The 20,561-nt window shown below is 42.0% G+C and overlaps 1 protein-coding gene across 1 annotated transcript in view; it reads right to left on the bottom strand.

Moving 5' to 3' along the window:
* Positions 1-13,654: 13,654 nt before the first annotated feature.
* The window catches only part of TAF1B (TATA box-binding protein-associated factor RNA polymerase I subunit B), a 193,794-nt gene continuing 186,887 nt past the window's right edge, over positions 13,655-20,561 (bottom strand). Inside the window, exon 11 of the mRNA XM_067151370.2 lies at positions 13,655-13,901. Within this exon, the coding sequence (XP_067007471.1) occupies positions 13,877-13,901 (25 nt within the window). The 3' untranslated portion in view covers positions 13,655-13,876. The remainder of the gene's footprint in view (positions 13,902-20,561) is intronic.

Consider the following 20,561-nt stretch of genomic DNA (forward strand, 5'->3'; position numbering starts at 1 on the left):
AAGACGTTCAACATCTCATCCGTACCGGCGCTCGTATCAACGGCCACCGCCACAAAGTGGAACCCTCCCGTTCTCCACCCCAACCTGTTCGCTTCCCTTCAGTTAATTCACATCGTCGCCCCCGGCCAGCCACTCCTCCTGTTCCACCTTTTACACAAGTCTGTCAACCCCCTCCCCCACCTCGTTTCATTCCCCCACCCCTTCCGATATTCGACCTTCTACGTTTTCTTATCACTTCTCTTTCTAATATCACAGCCACCCTCCATCTCCTCACCTTGCATCTCCACCCAGGACCTCTCTTCTAACCTTCATCTTTCCCATTTTTGCACATCACCTTTTCCCCAACCACCCTTGCACTCCCCTCTGAATATTTAATCCTTGCACATATCCCCGATACCTATAATACTATCCGCACACACCTCCTAATCCCATACATCACATTACCCTCCTCCCCATAACATCGCTTCTCCAACCTGCCGAAACTCCTGGCCAGAGTGAAGGCGTTACCTTCAGGGTGGCCCGCCCCTCCCCCTCAGGGAGGGGAATGAAAGCATTTGTAGTAGCAGCCTCCACAGATACTGAGCTACTAATCAAATTTACCTCACACTAAACAATCAACCTCTCACGGAAACCTCCACGCTTACTTATCTTGGCGTCATGTTTCCAAATAACCTAAAATGGAATGTACACTTGAACATAATCTATCAAAAGGCATGCCGCAGGTTTCACCTTCTACGATGGTTGGTCGGTCAAACCTGGGTTTTAAAAGCACCGCAAATTATCAACACCTATAAAGCTTTTGTTTAACCTGCAACAACCTATGCCTCCCTCTCCTGAATTGCAGCCTCAAACTCCTTAAACTAGACAGACATGGTATACGACTAGCTTACCAACTGCGACCAGATACAAGAATCGAGATAATAAATGACCTCTACACCTTCCCAACGATCCTTACCCATCTTCATTCTCTTCAACTTCACTACCTTGAAAGATGTGTATTCTGTAATCTTCCCCGGTCACTGGAAGCATTTAACTTATCTCCGCTTGCCAACGCTATCCTTCACAATCAGCCAACTCCCATAACCAAACACCTATTTCCTCCACTAACCTCTGCCCACTCATATTGTTTTGTTAACCCTCCGTCAGTCGCGCTCCATCTAGGAGGCACCATTGTGTTCCCGTAGAAATGTTCAGATATAATAGAGTTAAAAAATGTTGACATTCCTTTTACTCTTATTTCCATTGTTAACAGCAACAATAAAGTCCTGCAGATTGTTTTTCAAATATTACAAGAATACTCAGTCTCATATCTCTTAGGTAGTCTTTATTTCACACACAATAATATACCCAACAATACAGTGGCGGCTCGTGGCTGTAAACTATGGTGAAGAGCTATTACCCGTTCGGTTTCGAGCGACAGATTTAGGAACTTCTTTCTTAATCTGCTTACCCTCCAGGGTTGGTTTCTCCCTCGGACTCGGGGAGGGATTCCACCTCTACCGCCTCAAGGACAGTGTCCTGGAGCTTCAGACTCTGAGTCGGGGATACAACTGGGGAAGATGACCAGTACCTCGCCCAGGCTGCCTCACCTGCTATGCTGAACAGGGGCCTTGGTGGGGGATGGGAAGATTGGAAGGGATAGACAAGGAAGAGGGAAGGAAGCGGCCGTGGCCTTAAGTTAGGTACCATCCCGGCATTTGCCGGGAGGAGAAGTGGGGAAACTACGGAAAACCACTTCCAGGATGGCTGAGGTGGGAATCGAGCCCACCTCTACTCAGTTGATCTCCCAAGGCTGAGTGGACCCCGTTCCAGCCCTCGTACCACTTTTCAAATGTCGTGGCAGAGCCGGAAAACGAAACCGGGCCTCCGGGGTGGCAGCTAATCACACTAACCACTACATCACAGAGGAGGACAAGATTTAGGAACTACGTGTTTTTTTTTTTTTTTTGTTTTTTTTTGTCTCTTACCTCGTACCTGTGACTGGCGAAGGGTCCAGCACGTGACTACGATTTATTAAATTTAATGTTTCGTCATGACCACGAAAAGCTAGTTCTTGCTTACTTAAATAGAGCACTGCATTAATTACCAACTGAAGGAAAAGCCTATTTAAATGTACATTTTCACTGAACTGTACAATTACAATATACAGTCTGGCATTTTCCTTCAGGACATCAGAGATCGTATTTTGGTTTGTTTCCAATGACTTGAAATCTAGCTGCCGTATTTTATGTTCTGCAGAGTCTGAGTGCTTATGTAAAGAACGTGTTATGTTCAAAAGGGCTGAAAATCCTTCTTTATTCCAAACGTTATTTTTATTGATAAAAGGCAAGCAGGCGCAACAAAACAACTTCCGTAGAGCTGGAGAGGAGCACAACCATGGCAATTCCTTAAACCACGATCGTTTGAAACTAAGATTGTAAGATTTACCGGAATGTTTCACTTCTTTTGTAGGACAAATTTGCAGTGATTCAGTAGGGCGATCAAAACGTAGAACTTCATTCTGATCTTCGTTTCTCCAACGTGAAAATGATGTTTATAATAAAAATGCACACTATGTCATAAATAGGATACATATTTAAATAAAACAGCACAACACTACGAATGAACCACGATGCGTAAGTACTCGTACTTTACACAGGATGACGCAGGGAAGACGAAACATTCCGCTCTTCCGACAACTTCACTACCACATTCCGCTATGTGGAAAGTACGCGGGTGACGTCACGGTTGTCTTGGCAACCGCTAAGGCCAAGCGCTAGGAGGGAGCACTTGGGAGGTAGAGGCAGCTGCGGAATCTCTACACACGGACGAGGTGACTGCCGAAGTGAAAGGACGTACGTGCCTCTCGCTGCGCTCTCTCTCTCCTTGCCAGGCGCTCAGTACTTCTAGTGCTAACCAGGCAGCTGTACTTATTAGTACGACTTCGGAAGAGCATTTGTCTGAGCTGAGCACTTCTCAGTGCTCGCTCTTTCTCTTTCAGAGTTTGTTACAGGATGGACAACCAGGCGGATACGATGACAACTCAAGAACGGGCGGTGGCGATCGAGCACTTGCTCCGAGATCTCTTCACCGGCATGACACCGACACCGGAGAGCAACACGGAGCCGCAGACGCTGGAACCTGTGCCGGAGCTGCCGCAGGAGGAGACGGAGCCTTACAGGGACGGGTGTGACCCCCCTAACGGCTTCTTCTTCTCCGAAGGCTACACCGACCCGGCGCACGAAGCGCTGCTCGTGTACTACAGGCCGGGGCGCCCTGTAACTTCTGAACGGGGCCTCGTCCTGGACAGAATGCGGCGCCCTCGCCGAGGAGGCAGGATCATCTCGACAACCATGGCCGTCGAGAGCTTCCTACCAGGAGGCCTCATCATCAGGCATCACGACCAGGAGAGGATGCGCGACGCAGAGAGGGAGCTTTCTTCTCTGTTCCAGGTCATCCGTCTACCAGGGAGGGACGGAGTGCCAGGGATGAACACCGGCGCAGTCAGGGCCGCGACGGAGACCAGGGAGACGCCGAGGAGGCTAAGGAATAGGGCGGTTAACACCGACCTAGTCCTGGCCACCCAGCCGGCGACCAGCGACGCCACCACGGAGGTGGGGCATGACGCCCTCTGACGCCGCGACTGTGCGACTTCAGTGGAGGAGGACGCCCCCTGGCGTTCTGAGGCTGCTGTCCAGGCCCAGCCTGCCAGCACGTCTATCGAGCTGCAGACCTCGATGTGCGCCCCACAGGACAGGGAACGCAGTCAAGCGTTAGCACCGACCGACGCCGCCAGCCAGGAGAAGGAAGAAGACGGCGACGCAGCGGAGCCATCAGCTACCCTGGGGTCACCAGGCCGGGAGGAGCGTCACCAGGACGAGGCCTCTTCCGCTGCCGAGAAGACACGCCCGGGAAGAAGAAGAAGACGACGCCGGCCCACCAGGAGAGGGCCGCCCAGCCGCAACCCAAGACTGCTCCCAGGACAGCAGTCAACCGAGGAGCCAATCAGGAGAGGACCTCAGCGGGTAGCGGCAGTCAGGTGAGAGTAAAACGTCCCCCTCAGCAGCTCTTGCAGTGTTTCCGCTGTCTGAGGTGGGGCCACCGTCAAGTTAGCTGTGGACTCCAAGTGAAGTGCAACCGCTGTGGTGGTGATCACCACTACACGGCCTGCGCAACACTTAAGGAGGCGCCGGTGTGCGCCAATTGCGCGGGGGTCCACCCGGCCTCCCACCGCAGTTGCCCAGTCTACAGGGCCATGGCGCGGGCAGAGAGGAGGGAGGCCCGGCGCCATGACCCACCCCATTCCAGGAGGCCCCCGCCTCGGCGGGCTTGGCCTCATTCTCCGGGATCGGAGACTGGGTACGAGGTACCCCAAGGAGGTGGAGCCGTGCAACAGGCCCTAGTGGTACTCGACGCATGGCTCCGCAGCCGGCAAGGACCGCGCTAGTCCCAGCAGTGCCCAGACGGACTGATCCCCAGGCGATGGAATGGCGAGGAATTGGTTTATGTTTTGTGCATGTTACCTGTTCCTAACTAACACAACCTCTGGTCTTTTTCCAGCCCACATCCTTGCATGTGCTATCACAAGATGTCAGGTTTTACATGTAGGCTCTTTCTTCTTTCTGCCTATGTGGTTTTTCCCTGACCCTTCAATACCATACTTCAACACCATATACCTAACACAAACTCTTGCCGTGGTAGCGAGTCTGACTCGGAAACCGGCAGATACTCCTTGTATCACTTCCCACTCCTCCCTGCTATTTCTTTCTTCTTCTTAGAAATAATAGCATGTCGGAGGCCATGTAGATTGAGTCGTTGGTCACGCGGGGGGAGCGGGCTTCGGGGGCCCCTCCCGAAAAAAAAAAATTTGCGGAATCTCTCGTCTTCACTCAGTCTCACGCGCCGTACTGTGGCCGACAGCCGGCGCTTTCGTGAGTTCCCCTGGTTCTCATCAGGTGATGAGGTGCTCCAAACGCCGTACAATAAAACATTTTCTTTCTGTAAAACCAACAAATGTCATAAGAAAAATAAATTTAAGTAATTCATTATGGTAAAAATAAGTGGTGAAGTGGCACTTCACCTACTTCACCTGAAAAGCCGCCCCTGCAACAATAAGAACTACAGCATGATATACTGTAACCTTGTTCACAGAATTTGTAATAATAACAATAATGTAAAAATAGAAAGGTACGGTATGCAATGTATTACAAAACTAAAGAAAAAATACAGAATGAATTGTTCATCTTTCCTTTTATTTTCCCAAGTCCAGATTTTCGAAGCATTCATGACAAATCATTCTTCCGTGTTCCAGGCAGAAATGTTTCTTACACTTTCTGCAGCTGTGTCTTGTCATTCTAGTGATTCTCTTCGGTTTAGCAAGCTTGCAAGTATCACATTGTTTCTTTTCAGCAAGTGAAGGAAGGGTAGTTCCAGTGACTATTGCTTCTTTGTCTTGCTCTGCAGGTCGGTACTTTTCAAGCTGGAAACGCAGCATCGAATGGAGAACTGTTGAATTCATGCTCCTTTACCTAATCTCTTCTGACACCAACTGTTCAGATAGTGTTCTCAGAAACAGTCTCGTCCTACCGACATTCATTCCGTTCCCAATAGCCACTACTTGAACATTTATGCCAGCTACATTCAACATAGCAAAGAAATTAACTAGTGGCCAATGTGAGGTCCTTCATTTCACATGTGTAAGCTCAGCAGGTAGACATCTTTTATTCTTTCTAATGATGCGGACATAAGATAATTTCTTCTTCTTCTTCTTCTACTTCAAGTCAACTATCAAGTTCAAGTCTGTGAACCAATTATCCGCTGTAATATTACGACCTGTTTTATAGATAGACTGTGCCAACCGCTTAACAACATCGGATGGTTTATTACTGATATGAAACGGGATAGGAAAGGCCCAAGAGTGGAAAGGAAGCGACCATGGCCTTAATTAAGGTACAGCCTCAGCATTTGCCTGGTGTGAAACCGTCTTCGGGGCTGCCAACCCACCCCATTGACTATGGATTCAACACTAATATCAGGAATTTTTTTATTTGTTTTACACTTCACACTCTCCCCTATGGGTGTCTTACCCTCATAGTACTTTTTTTCCAGATAGTAAGTCATTTGTATCAAGTTTGATTGAGAGTTATGCTGGAAGATACACACATGCATATTCATTCATAATCTCAGCCATTTTGGATATATATATTTTACCTCTTCAACACCCATACCAACAGAGGCTGAACTCGGACTTAAACGGCATCCAGAGTCACTATTCATCTCAACAACCCCCAAAACAGATTTGAACACTGATATTGGTAGTTTTTTTTAAATAGTATTTTTACATTTCAAACCCTCCTCACCCCATACCTAGAGGTGCTAGGGCTGTCTTACCCCGACAGTATTTTTTTTCAGATAATAGGTCATATGTGTACCAAGTTTGGCTAAGAGATATACTAGAACATACACACATACATCCATAATCTTTGTCATTTCAGACATCTTTTTCATCCTTTCTCAACCTCCACTCCGACTGGTGCTGAACTATGACTTAAATAGCATCCAGAGTGTCACAGTTCATCTCAGCAACCCCGAAAACTATTGAGTCGAGACTAACATCGGTAATTTTCGATTATTTTTGTATTTCATCCTCTGCCCTAGGGTTGCTGGGAGTGTCTTACTATCACAGTAACTTTTCCAGATAATAAATCATAATGTGTTCAGAGTTTGGAAATACCCCAGAAAGTAAATATCGCTGCCCGATGCTCTTCTTTTCTCTTTTTTTTTAATGGCTGATCACTGCTGCCAACCTGCCTGGTTACATATTAAAATCACCAGACATAACCATAACAAACTAACCTCAATGTAAACACCGATAATGAATGTTTCCCTACCCTAGTAAATGATAAAAGATAAGATGAAATAAATCAAGATATTCATAATTAAGTCGATTTCCAAGCTCAATGAGGAATTAAGGAAATAAACACACTTTCTCACTCAAATTATCTGTCTTTATTTTGATATACAGTAGGCGTACTATAACCATATTCTTGAAAAGAGCGGCGTGTTAAACGATGCAATTTATTTAATAAGTCTTTGCAGTGTGATTTTCGAAAGTTCCAGACATCCATTGACTTCCCTTTCTTTTGCGCGAACATTTCCTTCTCTCTTCAATACCGGTAACCAGTAAGGAGAGAGATTATTGGGCATATTTTCAGCCTGCAGGCTGGTTATATCTTCAAGCTTATCAGGAAACATATAGGAATACTAATGTGCCAAGCTCCGTGAACGGAAATTAGGTCAGCTTTCAAGTTCACTGCGGATTTGAAAATAATACTGTTATAAGTTCTACTGCCAAAATTTCGTCCCGCAACAGTTATTTCATGTACCGGTAGATCTAGACATGAGACTGGCGTATTTGAGCACTTTAATCATTTCACACAAACTATGTTATAAACAGGCCCCGATTTCAAGTAATTAGCGCCCTGCTCGTTTTCCTGTTCCTCTAAAAAATAATTGTTTACAAATTAAATATTACAGTTTTCAAGATTATGAGTTTTAAAACAGCACATTATGCAAATACAGTTAATTTTCATAATAAAAAATAACCAAGCCAAATAAAGGTAACAGCCAAATAAGAATCGGGCTGTTTTTATTTTTCTTTAAAAAGCCGTTGTTTTGTATGTAAGTAAATAATTTTAGAAAGAAGACACATTTCCTTTATAAAATTTAAATATATAGATTAAATTCAGGTTTTAAAGTTATGATGATGATGCTTGTTGTTTAAAGGGGCCTAACATCGAAGGGCATCGGCCCGGTTTTAAAGTTAGAATAGTTCAAAGTGTTTTATATAGGCTAATAAAATAATTGAAATAATTTGTGGAATGTAAAATTAATATGAGTGTAATGAATTTAAGACGTAATTCACGCTGGCCACAATTACTCGATCCGCCAGCCGCCGCCCCTAAAAAACTGGCGCCCTGGGCAAATGCCCAGTCCGCCCATTTGTAAATCGGGGCCTGATTATAAATGTATTATCCGAACATGCCACAACTCTACTTACCTGGTATTAGCCAAATAGATTTACAATCCCACAGAAAAAGAAAATATGCTTTAAATATCCTCGCAAATGTATCACTAGTGACTTTAACGGCGATGCGGTGGCAACACGCAATTCACGCTAGAACAGTGATTGAACGTTGCCAACGTGCCAGATTAACGGTAAATGTAAGACGTCTTATCGGCAAGCAGGGTCCCTAAACTGTATGGTTACCGACACTGAAAACGACCCAACAGCAAGAAAGTAACTGTAAATCAATACCTTAATATTACAGGGGAGAAAGGGTAAGGTTGCACCCTTAGGGTACGTCCTTACATGGAGAGGACTATGCTGGAACACACAAGCATACATCCATAATCTCAGTCATTTTGGACATTTTCTTTTTAAATCCTTCTCACCCTGCATACCAATGGGGGCTGAATTTGAACCTAGACAACCTGAGTGTCACTATTCATTTCAGTGACCCCGAAAGCTATCGATTCTACATTAACCCATTAACGCCTAGCGTTGCATATGTTCAACGGCGCGTCGGTGCTCTTTTCGTTCAATGTATGAAGTTGTTTTCCAGTAGAAGAATGAAAATTGCGCGCATATTCGGTAAGGGGAATCGTTGTGCTTTGTTACGAGTCGGTTAATCAATAGTCACCGCTTGATTGTTGACGACGTGTATGTTTGAAGTTCGCCGTGTGTTCCAGCTATCACAATGGCAAACCGTACGTGGTAAGATTCGCCTCATAATTTTATGATTTAGAAATAATTAACCTCTTTTAGGAAATCCAGGAAGAAAATTCATCAAAGTTTGAATGTAGCACGATTCCTTTTACAATTACCGTAATAACTCGTGGGTGAGTGAGGTCCACATATTCCCGGCGTTGCATTTTCGCAACGCTATGCGGATCCGTTGTCAAATCACTTCCTTATAGGCTATACCAATGTTTCTTCTACAGTTGACCCCGTCTTCCCACTAGATCTGATCAAGAGGTTTTCCAGGGCAGATAGTCATCATGGTAGAACGCCCTGCACTATTTGGAATTTATAATACATTTATGTGAGGAACACAGCTCATGGACGAGAACGTCAACAGATTCCACGTGCCGATTAGGAGCAAAAAATGGAGGTGGGCAATTTTTTCCTGAATTTTAAACGTCGGCCTGCAAAATGCTTGGTATCTCAGCAACATGTCACGATCTAAAATGGCGTAGCTCCAGTTCAAGCGGGAAGTGGCGCAATACTACGTCAAATCCTACGGCACGGAGCCCAGGGGAGCAGGGGAAGGTCGCATACATGAAGTTGTACGGTACGACGGGTGAGACCACCTTGTGATGTACCTATATCCCAGACAATAAAAGAAGGCAGTGTGCATATTAGAAATGATCTAGCGTAGTCCGTGCAGTGCGTGTAAAGTGTGACATTGGACTCTGCATAAGTTGCTTCATTCCGTTCTACACAGAGGGACATACAGATCACCGAGTCTTCAGAGAAACCCACAGCAAATGATCACACCAGTAAATGAAGAACTCTGAATACCCTGTCAGTTTTCAATATAATTTTACAATAAATATATTTATTTTGATTACTGTATATATAGGCCTAGGCCTATATATAATAGGTACTGTAAATAATGTCTTATTGTATATAAATATTTTATTTTGTCTCTTAATAAATAATCAACTCAACAATAACTCATATCTTCTCCACGCTTATTGTCCTCTTGTTTTCATTATTTTCTCGAAAAAAAAAAACAACATATGTGTTGGTACCTTGCAGACTACACTTAAGCGCCTAGCGTTGCATATATGCAACACCCTGTATTTACGATGATGATGCTTGTTGTTTAAAGGGGCCTAACATCGAGGTCATCGACCCCTAATGGTACGAAATGAAATAACCAAAAGTTCAAATTAATCCACTGAACAAAATAAAATAAAAAATGTCATGAAGAATGAATGGATGGATATGAACCCTACAAAAAAAAAAAAAAAAAAAAAAAAAAACAGTGGATCAGACACAAAAAAAAGGTTGTGAATAATAGTATTACTGACCAAGGGACCATTTATAAAGCACAATGATGCTTGATGTCTACAGGAGTGCAAAATCCGCGACCAAGGCCCCACAGAATGGTACATGTCACGAGTAAAGTAGAACCACGGTATTTGTCATGTTGGGGTACTAATCAAAAGTAGCGAAGACTCACAGTGTTCCACACAAGATGGTACTACTCACAAGTATTGTACTTAGTACAGGGAACGCAGACCTATGGTGTTTCGCACACAATGGCGCCACTCATAGCCAACGCAAACCAATAAGGTTCCTCACCTAGGTGTACTAGTCACGGGCGCCGGTATTCCTCACATAGTGGGTACCAATCACAGGCAACGCTGACCCATGGTGCCGCTCATATAGCGGTACAACTCACAGGCTACGCCCAGACCCGCGATGTTCCTCACATGGGTACGAAGCACTGGTACTTGAAACCACCAGGCCAGGCTTTTTACTGCAACTAATCACAAACCTATTTCGTACCAATTTAGCCCTATATTTACGAAACTAAACATGTTTGCTTCAAAATAATAGATCTTCCTTGAACAATACCCTATCTTAAGAATGTTTATTAAAAAAAATTGAACATTTCAAAAAATAAAAAATTCGGGCTTCAAGGGTTAATAATATTGGTTGTTCTCTATTATAATTATATTTTAACCCCTTTCCATCCCTGCCTCTAGGGTTGATAGGGGTGTCTTACCCCCGCAGTATTTTTTCCAAGCAGTAAGTCATATGTGTACCAACTTACACACATCAATGATCTCAGTCATTTTGTACATTCATTTTTCACTCCTCCTAATCCCCATTCCGATTGGAGTTGAACTTTGAATTAAACGATATCCGGAGTGTCACTGTTCATCTCAGCAACTCCGAAAACTATGGTTTTGGCACTATCTTTTATTATTTTCATACGTGTCCCCCGCCCACTCTAGGGGTGGCCTATCCCCACACAGTTTGTAAATCATAAAGTGTACCAAGTTTGGTTGAATTTGCTCTAGTGGTTTGGGAGGAGATGTGGAATATATTGTACACACATACGTTTTTATGTTATAGGTTTTTGTATTATACCTACTAGTTTATACACAACTTGAATAGGTACAGTGTTTCCTAAAGTTAGACCTGATGTATTAAAAAGGAGTGCCGGGCTGAGTGGCTTAGATAGTCCAGAGGCTGGCCTTCTGACTCCAACTTGGCAAGTTCGATCCTGGCTCAGTCCGGTGATATTTGAAGGTGCTCAATACGTTAACCTCATGTCGGTAGATTTACTGGCACGTAAAAGAATTCTTGCAGGACAAAATTCTGGCATGTTGGTGTCTCCAAAAACCATCAAAAGTAGTTAGTGGGATGCAAAACAATAACACTCTTATTACCATATTTATTATCTGGACCACCTAACAAGAAAGGTACTTCATAACACATAGTGGCATGTTTCCATCCTCCTATATACAGCCATGGTCATGAACCTCTTAGCAAGATAGGTACTTCATAGAACATGGCAGCATGTTCCCATCCTCCTAAATAAAGCATTTCTTATCAGACTATCGTGATAGAGAGTAAGTTGCCTAGCGACAATCTGTCCATCAAGGTTGATCCAATCTCGGCGTGGCTTTGTAATTAAATTAATTACATGAAGTTACGCGTCATAAAAAAAACACTTCCTAAACACACTCAGGAGTAATAAGAACAAATTGTGAAATTTTCAGCAAAATCAGTCCAGTAGTTTTTGAGTCTATTCGGGACAAACAATCAGAAATAGTTTCCACGCTAGTCCCAAATAAATACAGAGTATATTATAACTCAGACAGTACCCATAAGGTAACGTGTGGGCCTTTTCAAACTATATCAACGCTATCAGTGTAGTGGAGTCCATTCTCGTAAAAATAGTCATGACTGCGTGTGAATATTTTGCGTTTCGGTATAAACTGAGTACTAACTATTGAGAGATATTGAGAGAGAGTTACTTCATGATTAAGAGACATTAATTCTTTATATCAATATTCTGTTTATATGGTTATATATGTTCAATGGTGAATTATGACGAGGTATGCTCAAATTTCAAGATAAATACTGGTTTAATTTATGACGCTCAATAGACCAAGTAAATTTTATGAGATTGAGATATATATTCTGTTCAATTTCTATGGGTGGGGAAATTACCAGATGGACTCCTTTTCCAATATGATTTTCTAGATATCAAGTGATTCAGATCTCCTTGTCACAAGGCAACAACCCTGAAGATGAGTTTCAACAGCCGGCAGTTTTATGAATTATTTATTTATATATTTCAATGGCTCCCAACTTCCTCTATTCATTATCAGTTATTACTGTTTTAATAGAAAGATTACAATGGCACCCAATATATATTTAGATTTATGTATGTTCAAGGATGAATTAATTTCTCTTCGGGTTTCACTCCTTTAAAAAGAAACTTGCGTTGGTACCATAGCACATTAAACTGAGTTTATTCCGTAAGAACCATGTATAAGCCGGATTTTAAAATAATATTGTCTTATCAGCTGTGAACTATTTCCATGCTGTCTTATGTACTGTCTTTCTAAAGAACTAGCTTACTTGAAAAATCCACAGCCTGTTTCGAGTCATTCGACCAGGTCAGGAATGGAATGAATGAAGCCCCCATCCGGCGGCGAGGATAGGAATTGTGCCGGCTGCCGAAGCCTATCGCACTCCTTTGGGGCAATGATTAATGAATGATAGATGAAATGATATTGGAGTGTGTTGCTGGAATGAAATATGACAGGGAAAACTGGAGTACCCTGAGAAAAACCTCTCCCACCTCCACTTTGTCCAGCACAAATATTGCATGGAGTGACCAGTATTTGAACCATGGTACCCAGCGGTGAGAGGCCGGCCCGCTGCCGCCTGAGCCACGGAGGCTCCTAAAAGCATAAATTTCTGTCTACTACTTGAGATGACCTTCTATTTGCATTCTTGCTAGTTACTTTGTTTGAGCGTAGTACCAAGTCAGTTCTTCACCTCTTACCTGTTTTTACTCGGGGCGTTTCTGCATGTTTTGGTCAATTTCTCTTGGTCAAATGTAGATTGTGACCTTGGTATCTGTGATCACCTTTTTTCTTTTGTCTGATTTGCTGTTGGTCATAACGATGATGAAGCAGGGGGAAAGTGAAACCCGGTGTTGCCTAGTCCTGTCAAATAACATTAAGAGATTTGTTCAAGGCTTAACGTCTCCATCCATCCATCCATCATCATCATCATCATCATCATCATCATCAACAGCATTATATGCCCTAACTCCATGTGAACACTCAGAGAGGTTTGGAATTTAAGCGAAGATTTTGGCATGCAATCCAGTGACTACAAAGTATATACCAACACCACCTCTCCTTCCCGACCAGGCAACAATCTGATCATGAAATTTTTTTTTTTTCAGTCAATGGGACTTCCAGCCAACCACGGCATGAGATCATACTGACTTTATTCCTTAATGACCACAACTGCCAGGTGGACTAGTAATCCAGATAGAGCATAATGGATGAAGATTATAAAGATGGCGATGACCTGCCTTGGGTTTTAATGAAAAGAGTAGAAGATGATACAAGAACATCTGGATGATTTGACCCATGGAAGAGTATCATACTGTTAGAAAGAGTTTACACAACACCTGATCACTATGCATCACAAATACACAGTAAAAATTATAGGAGATAACACATACTATTACTGTAATCCTTCTGTATCTAATTTCTCTCTCTTTCTGCTGAGAAAACAACTTGCTTTTGTGCAACGTGGCTGAACAGATGACTTCTCTGTATAGTATGTTCAATACTGGTTCACAGTCAGATATCTGTAAAAAATAAGGGCAATTCTACATAATATGGACTTACAGTAGGGCTCAAAAATGTTTGGACAAGAACAATGTTGTAATATTTTTATTGAAGCATTGTTTAGCCTAATATAATAAATTATAAACAGCATTACACAAACAAAAGAACACTTCTAGGAGTAATAATCTAAATCCAAGGATAATACAGTCTTGTAAGTGCTTTTAGAATAAAGAAATTCTGCATGGAAAAATACACAAAGAAAGAATTAACTTCTATGCATGATAACTTAAAATATTTTGTTGCATACCCCTAATAATAATAATAATAATAATAATAATTTATGGCCTCCGTAGAGGCCTGGTGCAGGTCTTTCAAGTAGACATTCTACAGGCAACCTGTGCATCTGCGAGGGTGAATTCTAATGTTGAGGACTACACAAACACCCAGCCCTCAGGCTAGAATTAACCAATGGAGATTAAAAACCCCAACCCAGCCACGAGTCAAACCCGGAACTCCTTGGACCAAAGGTCGTGATGGTGGTGATTACTGTTTAAAGAGGAAGTAAAACTTGGCAACCAACCTCTATACCTTGGACTAAATGCCAGCATGATAAGCATTTAGCCATGGAGGAAGATGCTGCATACCCCTCAGCTTCTAAAATAGCATGTCATCTGATAAACATGAATTCAGTGCAAGCAGTTATTTCATTCTAAAAAAGAATTTATTTATTTTTATACTTTTTTGAGAAAACAAAACCTGGGTTGATTTGGAAGTGTGATGTTTTGGGGAGGTGTTTGAAGTGTTGAGATTAGACCCTTTGTTCAGTATCCAATGGCATGAAAGTAGTGCAAAATGTTGACATATATCCAAATTTTGCAAGCCTAAGGAGTATGGATCCACTATTTCAATGATAATTCAACTGTCTATTGATATAGCCTTGTGCAGGATTGGTTTGACAAGCATCAATATGATGTTCTTTACATCACCTGGCCCACTAATTCACCAGATATTAATGTTATTGAGAAAATATGGGTCATTTTGGAATGGGCTGTACAGAGCCTCCGAATTTGGCTGCACTGTAAGAAAAGTTGGTTATGGATTGAATCTAATTTGATATCACTGTGATTAGCAATACCTAATAAATCAAAGCTGTAGTTAAAGCAGGTGGTGATGTAACACCATATCAAAGAATAAAAGTAATTTTTCATAATTTTCTTCTGGTGTGCTTAGGAGTAATTTTAGCCTAAGAGTTCCTGTCTTGCAGAGCTTGTTATTACTTCTTTAGAGGACTCTTCATGAGACATTGGCAGCATAATATTCATTAAGAATTATAAGTAATGAGAAGGAACAAACAAGTGACAAACCAAGTCATATTCAGAATGATAGGAACATGAATAGGAACACACAACGTCCCCCCTCTGGCAAACTAACGAATATGCAAATTGTCAAAAAGTTAGGAGAGCTGAAAGAATTTGTGATTACTCATGTCAAATCAATTTTTATATTTAATGATTGGCTTTATGAGTTAGCCATACAGAATGAGCTGCAGATGTGAGACTTTGTCAGAGGGTAGACATTATATAAATAATAAAATCTAGACCAAAACTTCAGAACTACAGGTTCCCTGGTTTGTCACTTTTGCTAGTTTGCCACAGTGGGAACAATAAAAGGATAAACACAAGGACAGAAAAGGAGACAAAAACAAACATGAGAAAACGTGACAATCTCCATGTCTTCAAATTCTGTCTTATCATCAGTCCCAATTATTCTACATTTTCTTCTCGGACCCCAATGAGCTCATGTTTGTTTCCCAGCGTCATCAAGTAGTGATGGACAGTCTGAGACAAGGTCTCAAGATTTCTCGCAAGAAATTTCAAGAGATCTCAAGAACACTGTCCCTGCATTGTGTGGCGAGCAGCGTATCGTAGGCATACAGGTAAACGGAGCTGAATGTTGTTTGTGCACGGTATGCGAATAGCCAACCACGGGACTTCTCCATTCCGTAAATGCGTGTCAACAAGTGACTACGGCGTTCATTCTTTAATTTCTACTGAGGTCTATTTTGACACAGTATAACAAAATGATTCATTGTATACAGCAGTAAGTACACGAATGAGTAGGCTACTACAGAAACTGACGGCTACTGTAGGTGGACCTACCTAGATACTAGAGGCGTGAACTATTCGAACTGAGATGGGGCAAGATGTGTCTTGCTGCACATGCAACCACCATTGTGCATGAGTGGAATGTGTAATCTAAAATGCCCGAGTTTGCTCCAATCTTTTTGACAGGTAGGTGTACATTGTTATCAGACCCCACAATCAATCTAATATGACCACTGCTTATGTTTACCGATATTTTGGTGACGAAGGAAATACTTCCTTACAATGTTATAGACATAGAGTATTCGCGTCATAATTAGGTACTTCGGTATATGTCGGTGCAATGTGTAATTGTGTCTAATTGTACGCGACAACTTTCAGACAATGTCCGAAATGCAACGTAAGTCGTGGATGTCGGTTATTCTGAAGAGATGCCACATAGCACAGACCGCTGTGTTGTTTGTTCAAAAGAAGTAAAATACGTCGGCAGAAATACTTCCGGGATGATCCGGCACTTAAAACTTGGAAAATTGCACAGCTCACAGCACAGGAGAATTGGTCTCAAGAGTGTTGCCCCATCACCCCAGCAGAAAGAAGTGGAGCAAACTCGGGCATTTTAGATTACACACTCCACTCGTGTAATGCTGGTTGTACATGCACCAGGAAGTAGCACATTTTGCAGCACAGGAGAATCGATCTCAAGAGCATTGCCCATCACCCCTGTCGAAAGAATTGGAGCAAACTCACGCATTTTAGACTACACATTCCACTCATGTGTAATGGTGGTTGCATATGCAGCAAAGCACATCATTCTCTGTCTCAAGTTCGAATAATGCACGCCTCTTGTATCCAGGTAGGTGTACATCCTCTCTACAGTTATTCACAAATTATACAGGGTTATTCAGTAAAGACGTCTACCTCAAATAAGTCATGAACAGTTTAAGATACTGACATTCTGTTTTTATTAATGGTATTAAGGGGTTCACAGTTGAACATGCAGTACTTTTCCAGGCTTTTGACAAAATTTACTGGCTCACATATTTCCACATGAGAACATTATTTCATGCAATAACTGCTGATGATATACTATCAAGCTTACACTCGCAGTTACTAGGATATCGCATACATCGCAGCAAAGGAGAAATGGTTTTGAGATTCTCACGAGAGTCTTGAGATCCACAACATCAGTTTCTGGAGTCTTGAGCAAGAGCGCTGCCTATCATGAATCAGGAGGGCATGCTTCAACAATAACTGAGGAGCCATACTGATAGATTCTCAGGAAATGACAGTGACAAAGAGATGAATACAAGTAGTAAACGACTAGGAACACAAAAGGAAAAAAGGAAACCAATGGGTCAATATAAGTAATGGAAAAGAGAAAATAAAGATGAACACGAACACACAATAGGATGCGTGCAATGACAGATCAGCACTGGAAGAGGGTGCAACAGAAAAGGAGAGGACAAGCATGAAAATTCAAAAGGCCAAGGCCAATCTCCATATCTTCTATTAATTTAGTTCAAAATCCCTACGGCAGATTGTAGCATAATGCAGAATCTGCACTTCAGACATGCCATACGTGTAAGTACAACACTCCACACCTGCCAATGTTTGAGGCATGCCATATCCAGTACAGCACTCCATGCTGTCAGATTAACGATTATAGATCAGTCTGCAAAAATGTAACATGCCAGTGGGAAAGAAACATATCAATGAGACTTCTGAACCACTGTGGATATATTATTGACCAATCTACAATGTATAAACCAAGAGACTCCGTTGTGCTGTGGTACACTGTAACTAATCTGCTCCCCCTTGTGTTGTATGTGACCTGTTTTATATGTTCCCCTGCCTTCTAAAGCTAAAACACTTTGTCAATATACTTTGGAATGCTAATGTATGACAGACTGCATGGTAGGCCTACACTCACTCAGAAAATCATTTGGGGTGAGAATCATTCCTGTAATGACCTGTAACACCCATGGTATCCCCTGCCTACCATAAGAGGCGACTAACAGGGGCTTCAGGAGTTCTTAATTTCGGAGTGTGGGTTGGCAACCACAGGGCCCTTAGCTGAGTTCTGGCATTGCTTCTACTTACTTGTGCCAGGCTCCCCACTTTTATCTAACCTATCCGACCTCCCTTGCTCAACTCTTGTTCTTTTCAAACCCCGACAGTATTAGGTTAGCTAATCCTAGGAAGCATTTCATTAAACTGGCTTAACGTCGCACCAACACAGATAGGTCTTATGGCGACGATGGGATAGGAAAGGGCTAGGAGTGGGAAGAAGGTGGCCATGACCTTAATTAAGGTACAGCCCCTGGTGTGAAAATTGGAAACCATGGAAAACCATCTTCAGAGCTGCCGACAGTGGGGATAGAACCCCCTTATCTCCCGGATGCAAGTTCACAGCTGTGCGGCCCTAACCACACGGCTAACTCACCCGAAACCTTCATTTTTCATAAGTGTTGGACCCCTTCCAATTTTTCCTCTGATTAGTGTAGAGGATGGTTGTCCAGTTGTGCTTCCTTTTAAAACATATCACCTTACTAATAACCCACAGAACATCTCTGAGAGGTTCAACAATAATGATAGGTTCACAAGTTAACCCATTCCGCTCTGGGCCTGAATATCCCTAACAAACGTTCTGGACTGGGCATTTCTAAGAATTTGAAAAAGATTATATCTCTGTACCTGTAGGAGATATCTGCATGATTCTTTTTTCTTTGTGTTTGAGCATCCAGTTTATAAAAGTGTTGTTTGTTTCACGTCAGCTATCACTGGAGATTTTAAAATTGTTTATATATTATACCATATTTTGCAAATGAAAAAAAAAAGTCTGATGGATTATTAATAAGTAGGCCTACAGTTTTCTGAAATACTGTTATATTTTCCCTACACTGATCATGTAAAATGTGCACTGCAATTACAAAAAACAACAACAATAATGAAAATGATATAAAATAATAACTGTTCAATAATAATAACAGTAATAACAATGAAAATGGGAGCTCTTATGAAATTTTATTTATATATTTTTATGCGACGATACTGGCTCGGAAGGTGATGTTAGCGAAGATGATATTGCAGTCATGTAATGGTAATTTTATTCACAAATGGAAATATTGACATTCAAATACGAATACAGCCAATAGAGTAGACAACATCCTTTATCGACGCAATAGGAAAAAAAGTTCCAAAAAATGTCACAAACCTCCATAAGTAAGATCTTGTGTTATGTAGATTCAGGCCCAGTTTCATGAACAGTTGTTAAATATATACTAACGAGTTGTTAGTTGACACAGTTAAAAATTTAACATGTTAAAATTCTTGTGTTTCTTCAAACTTTTTCTGAGAAATGTTAGCTAATACTGTCATGAGAATTACAAATCATACAAATCTAGAAGGAAGTAGCAGAACCAAGAGGTGTTTGAGTGCGATCCAATGAGATTTTGTGTGACTTTGAATATAACTGTAAAACAAGGCGGCATTGGCAAAAAAGGTTGTCTCAACCTCTGAATCGCAATACCCAGCTAAGAATGGGAAACAGTCTTTAACAGACCTCTCTCATTCTTTCCACACTGTTTAGGATTCCTTTATAACTTGTCCCTGCTTCAAACCGTGCTTGGATATAGGAGTTATTAAATATTATGCTGTTATTTACAGAATCTGGCCGGAATTATTCCCTGATTTTGAGGTTAGCATCATTAATCACTTGAACATTAATAGGAAAGTTACCCCTTTCTACTGGGATATATTTCACCTCTATTGCCTCTAGGTGACTGGATCCTGTGAGTGTACTATCAACTGCACCTAAAACACCAGTAAAACGGCATATTTCACAGGAATCGTGAATAATCTGTTGACGTTCTTCTACTAAAGGAAATAGGCTACTAAGTAATCATCTCAGGAATGCTATCACTGCTGAATCTCCACTAACAATTCTACTAACAGAATGTTTTAATTTTTTTTTTTTTTGCTAGGGGCTTTACGTCGCACCGACACAGATAGGTTTTATGGCGACGATGGGATAGGAAAGGCCTAGGAGTTGGAAGGAATCGGCCGTGGCCTTAATTAAGGTACAGCCCCAGCATTTTCCTGGTGTGAAAATGGGAAACCACGGAAAACCATCTTCAGGGCTGCCGATAGTGGGATTCGAACCTACTATCTCCCGGATGCAAGCTCACAGCCGCACGCCTCTACGCGCACGGCCAACTCGCCCGGTTTTTAAAATTCTAGCATTGTCTCCAAACATTACAAGAAAAATATCAGTCATGCGTTTAAACAGTGTTTGATCTTGAATGTGCTTGATGGCACAGAACACAATGGTCTGTACAAAGACAGTGACAAAGAAATAAGTGGTGATGAATCTGAATCATCTGATGACAATGACTGACTAAACAATTAAATGGCAGAAACTTTACTTGTTATGCTTTGTGTGTTTCATATAGGTATATACATATCCACAACCGGTTTTCAGTCACTTGACCAGGTCAGAAACAGAATGATGAAGTCCTCATCTAGCAGAGAATATAGGAATTGTGCTGGTTGCCGAAGCCTGTCGCACTCCACTGGGAC

Source organism: Anabrus simplex, chromosome 7 (genome assembly GCF_040414725.1).
Source record: "Anabrus simplex isolate iqAnaSimp1 chromosome 7, ASM4041472v1, whole genome shotgun sequence".
Classification (NCBI taxonomy): domain Eukaryota; kingdom Metazoa; phylum Arthropoda; class Insecta; order Orthoptera; family Tettigoniidae; genus Anabrus; species Anabrus simplex.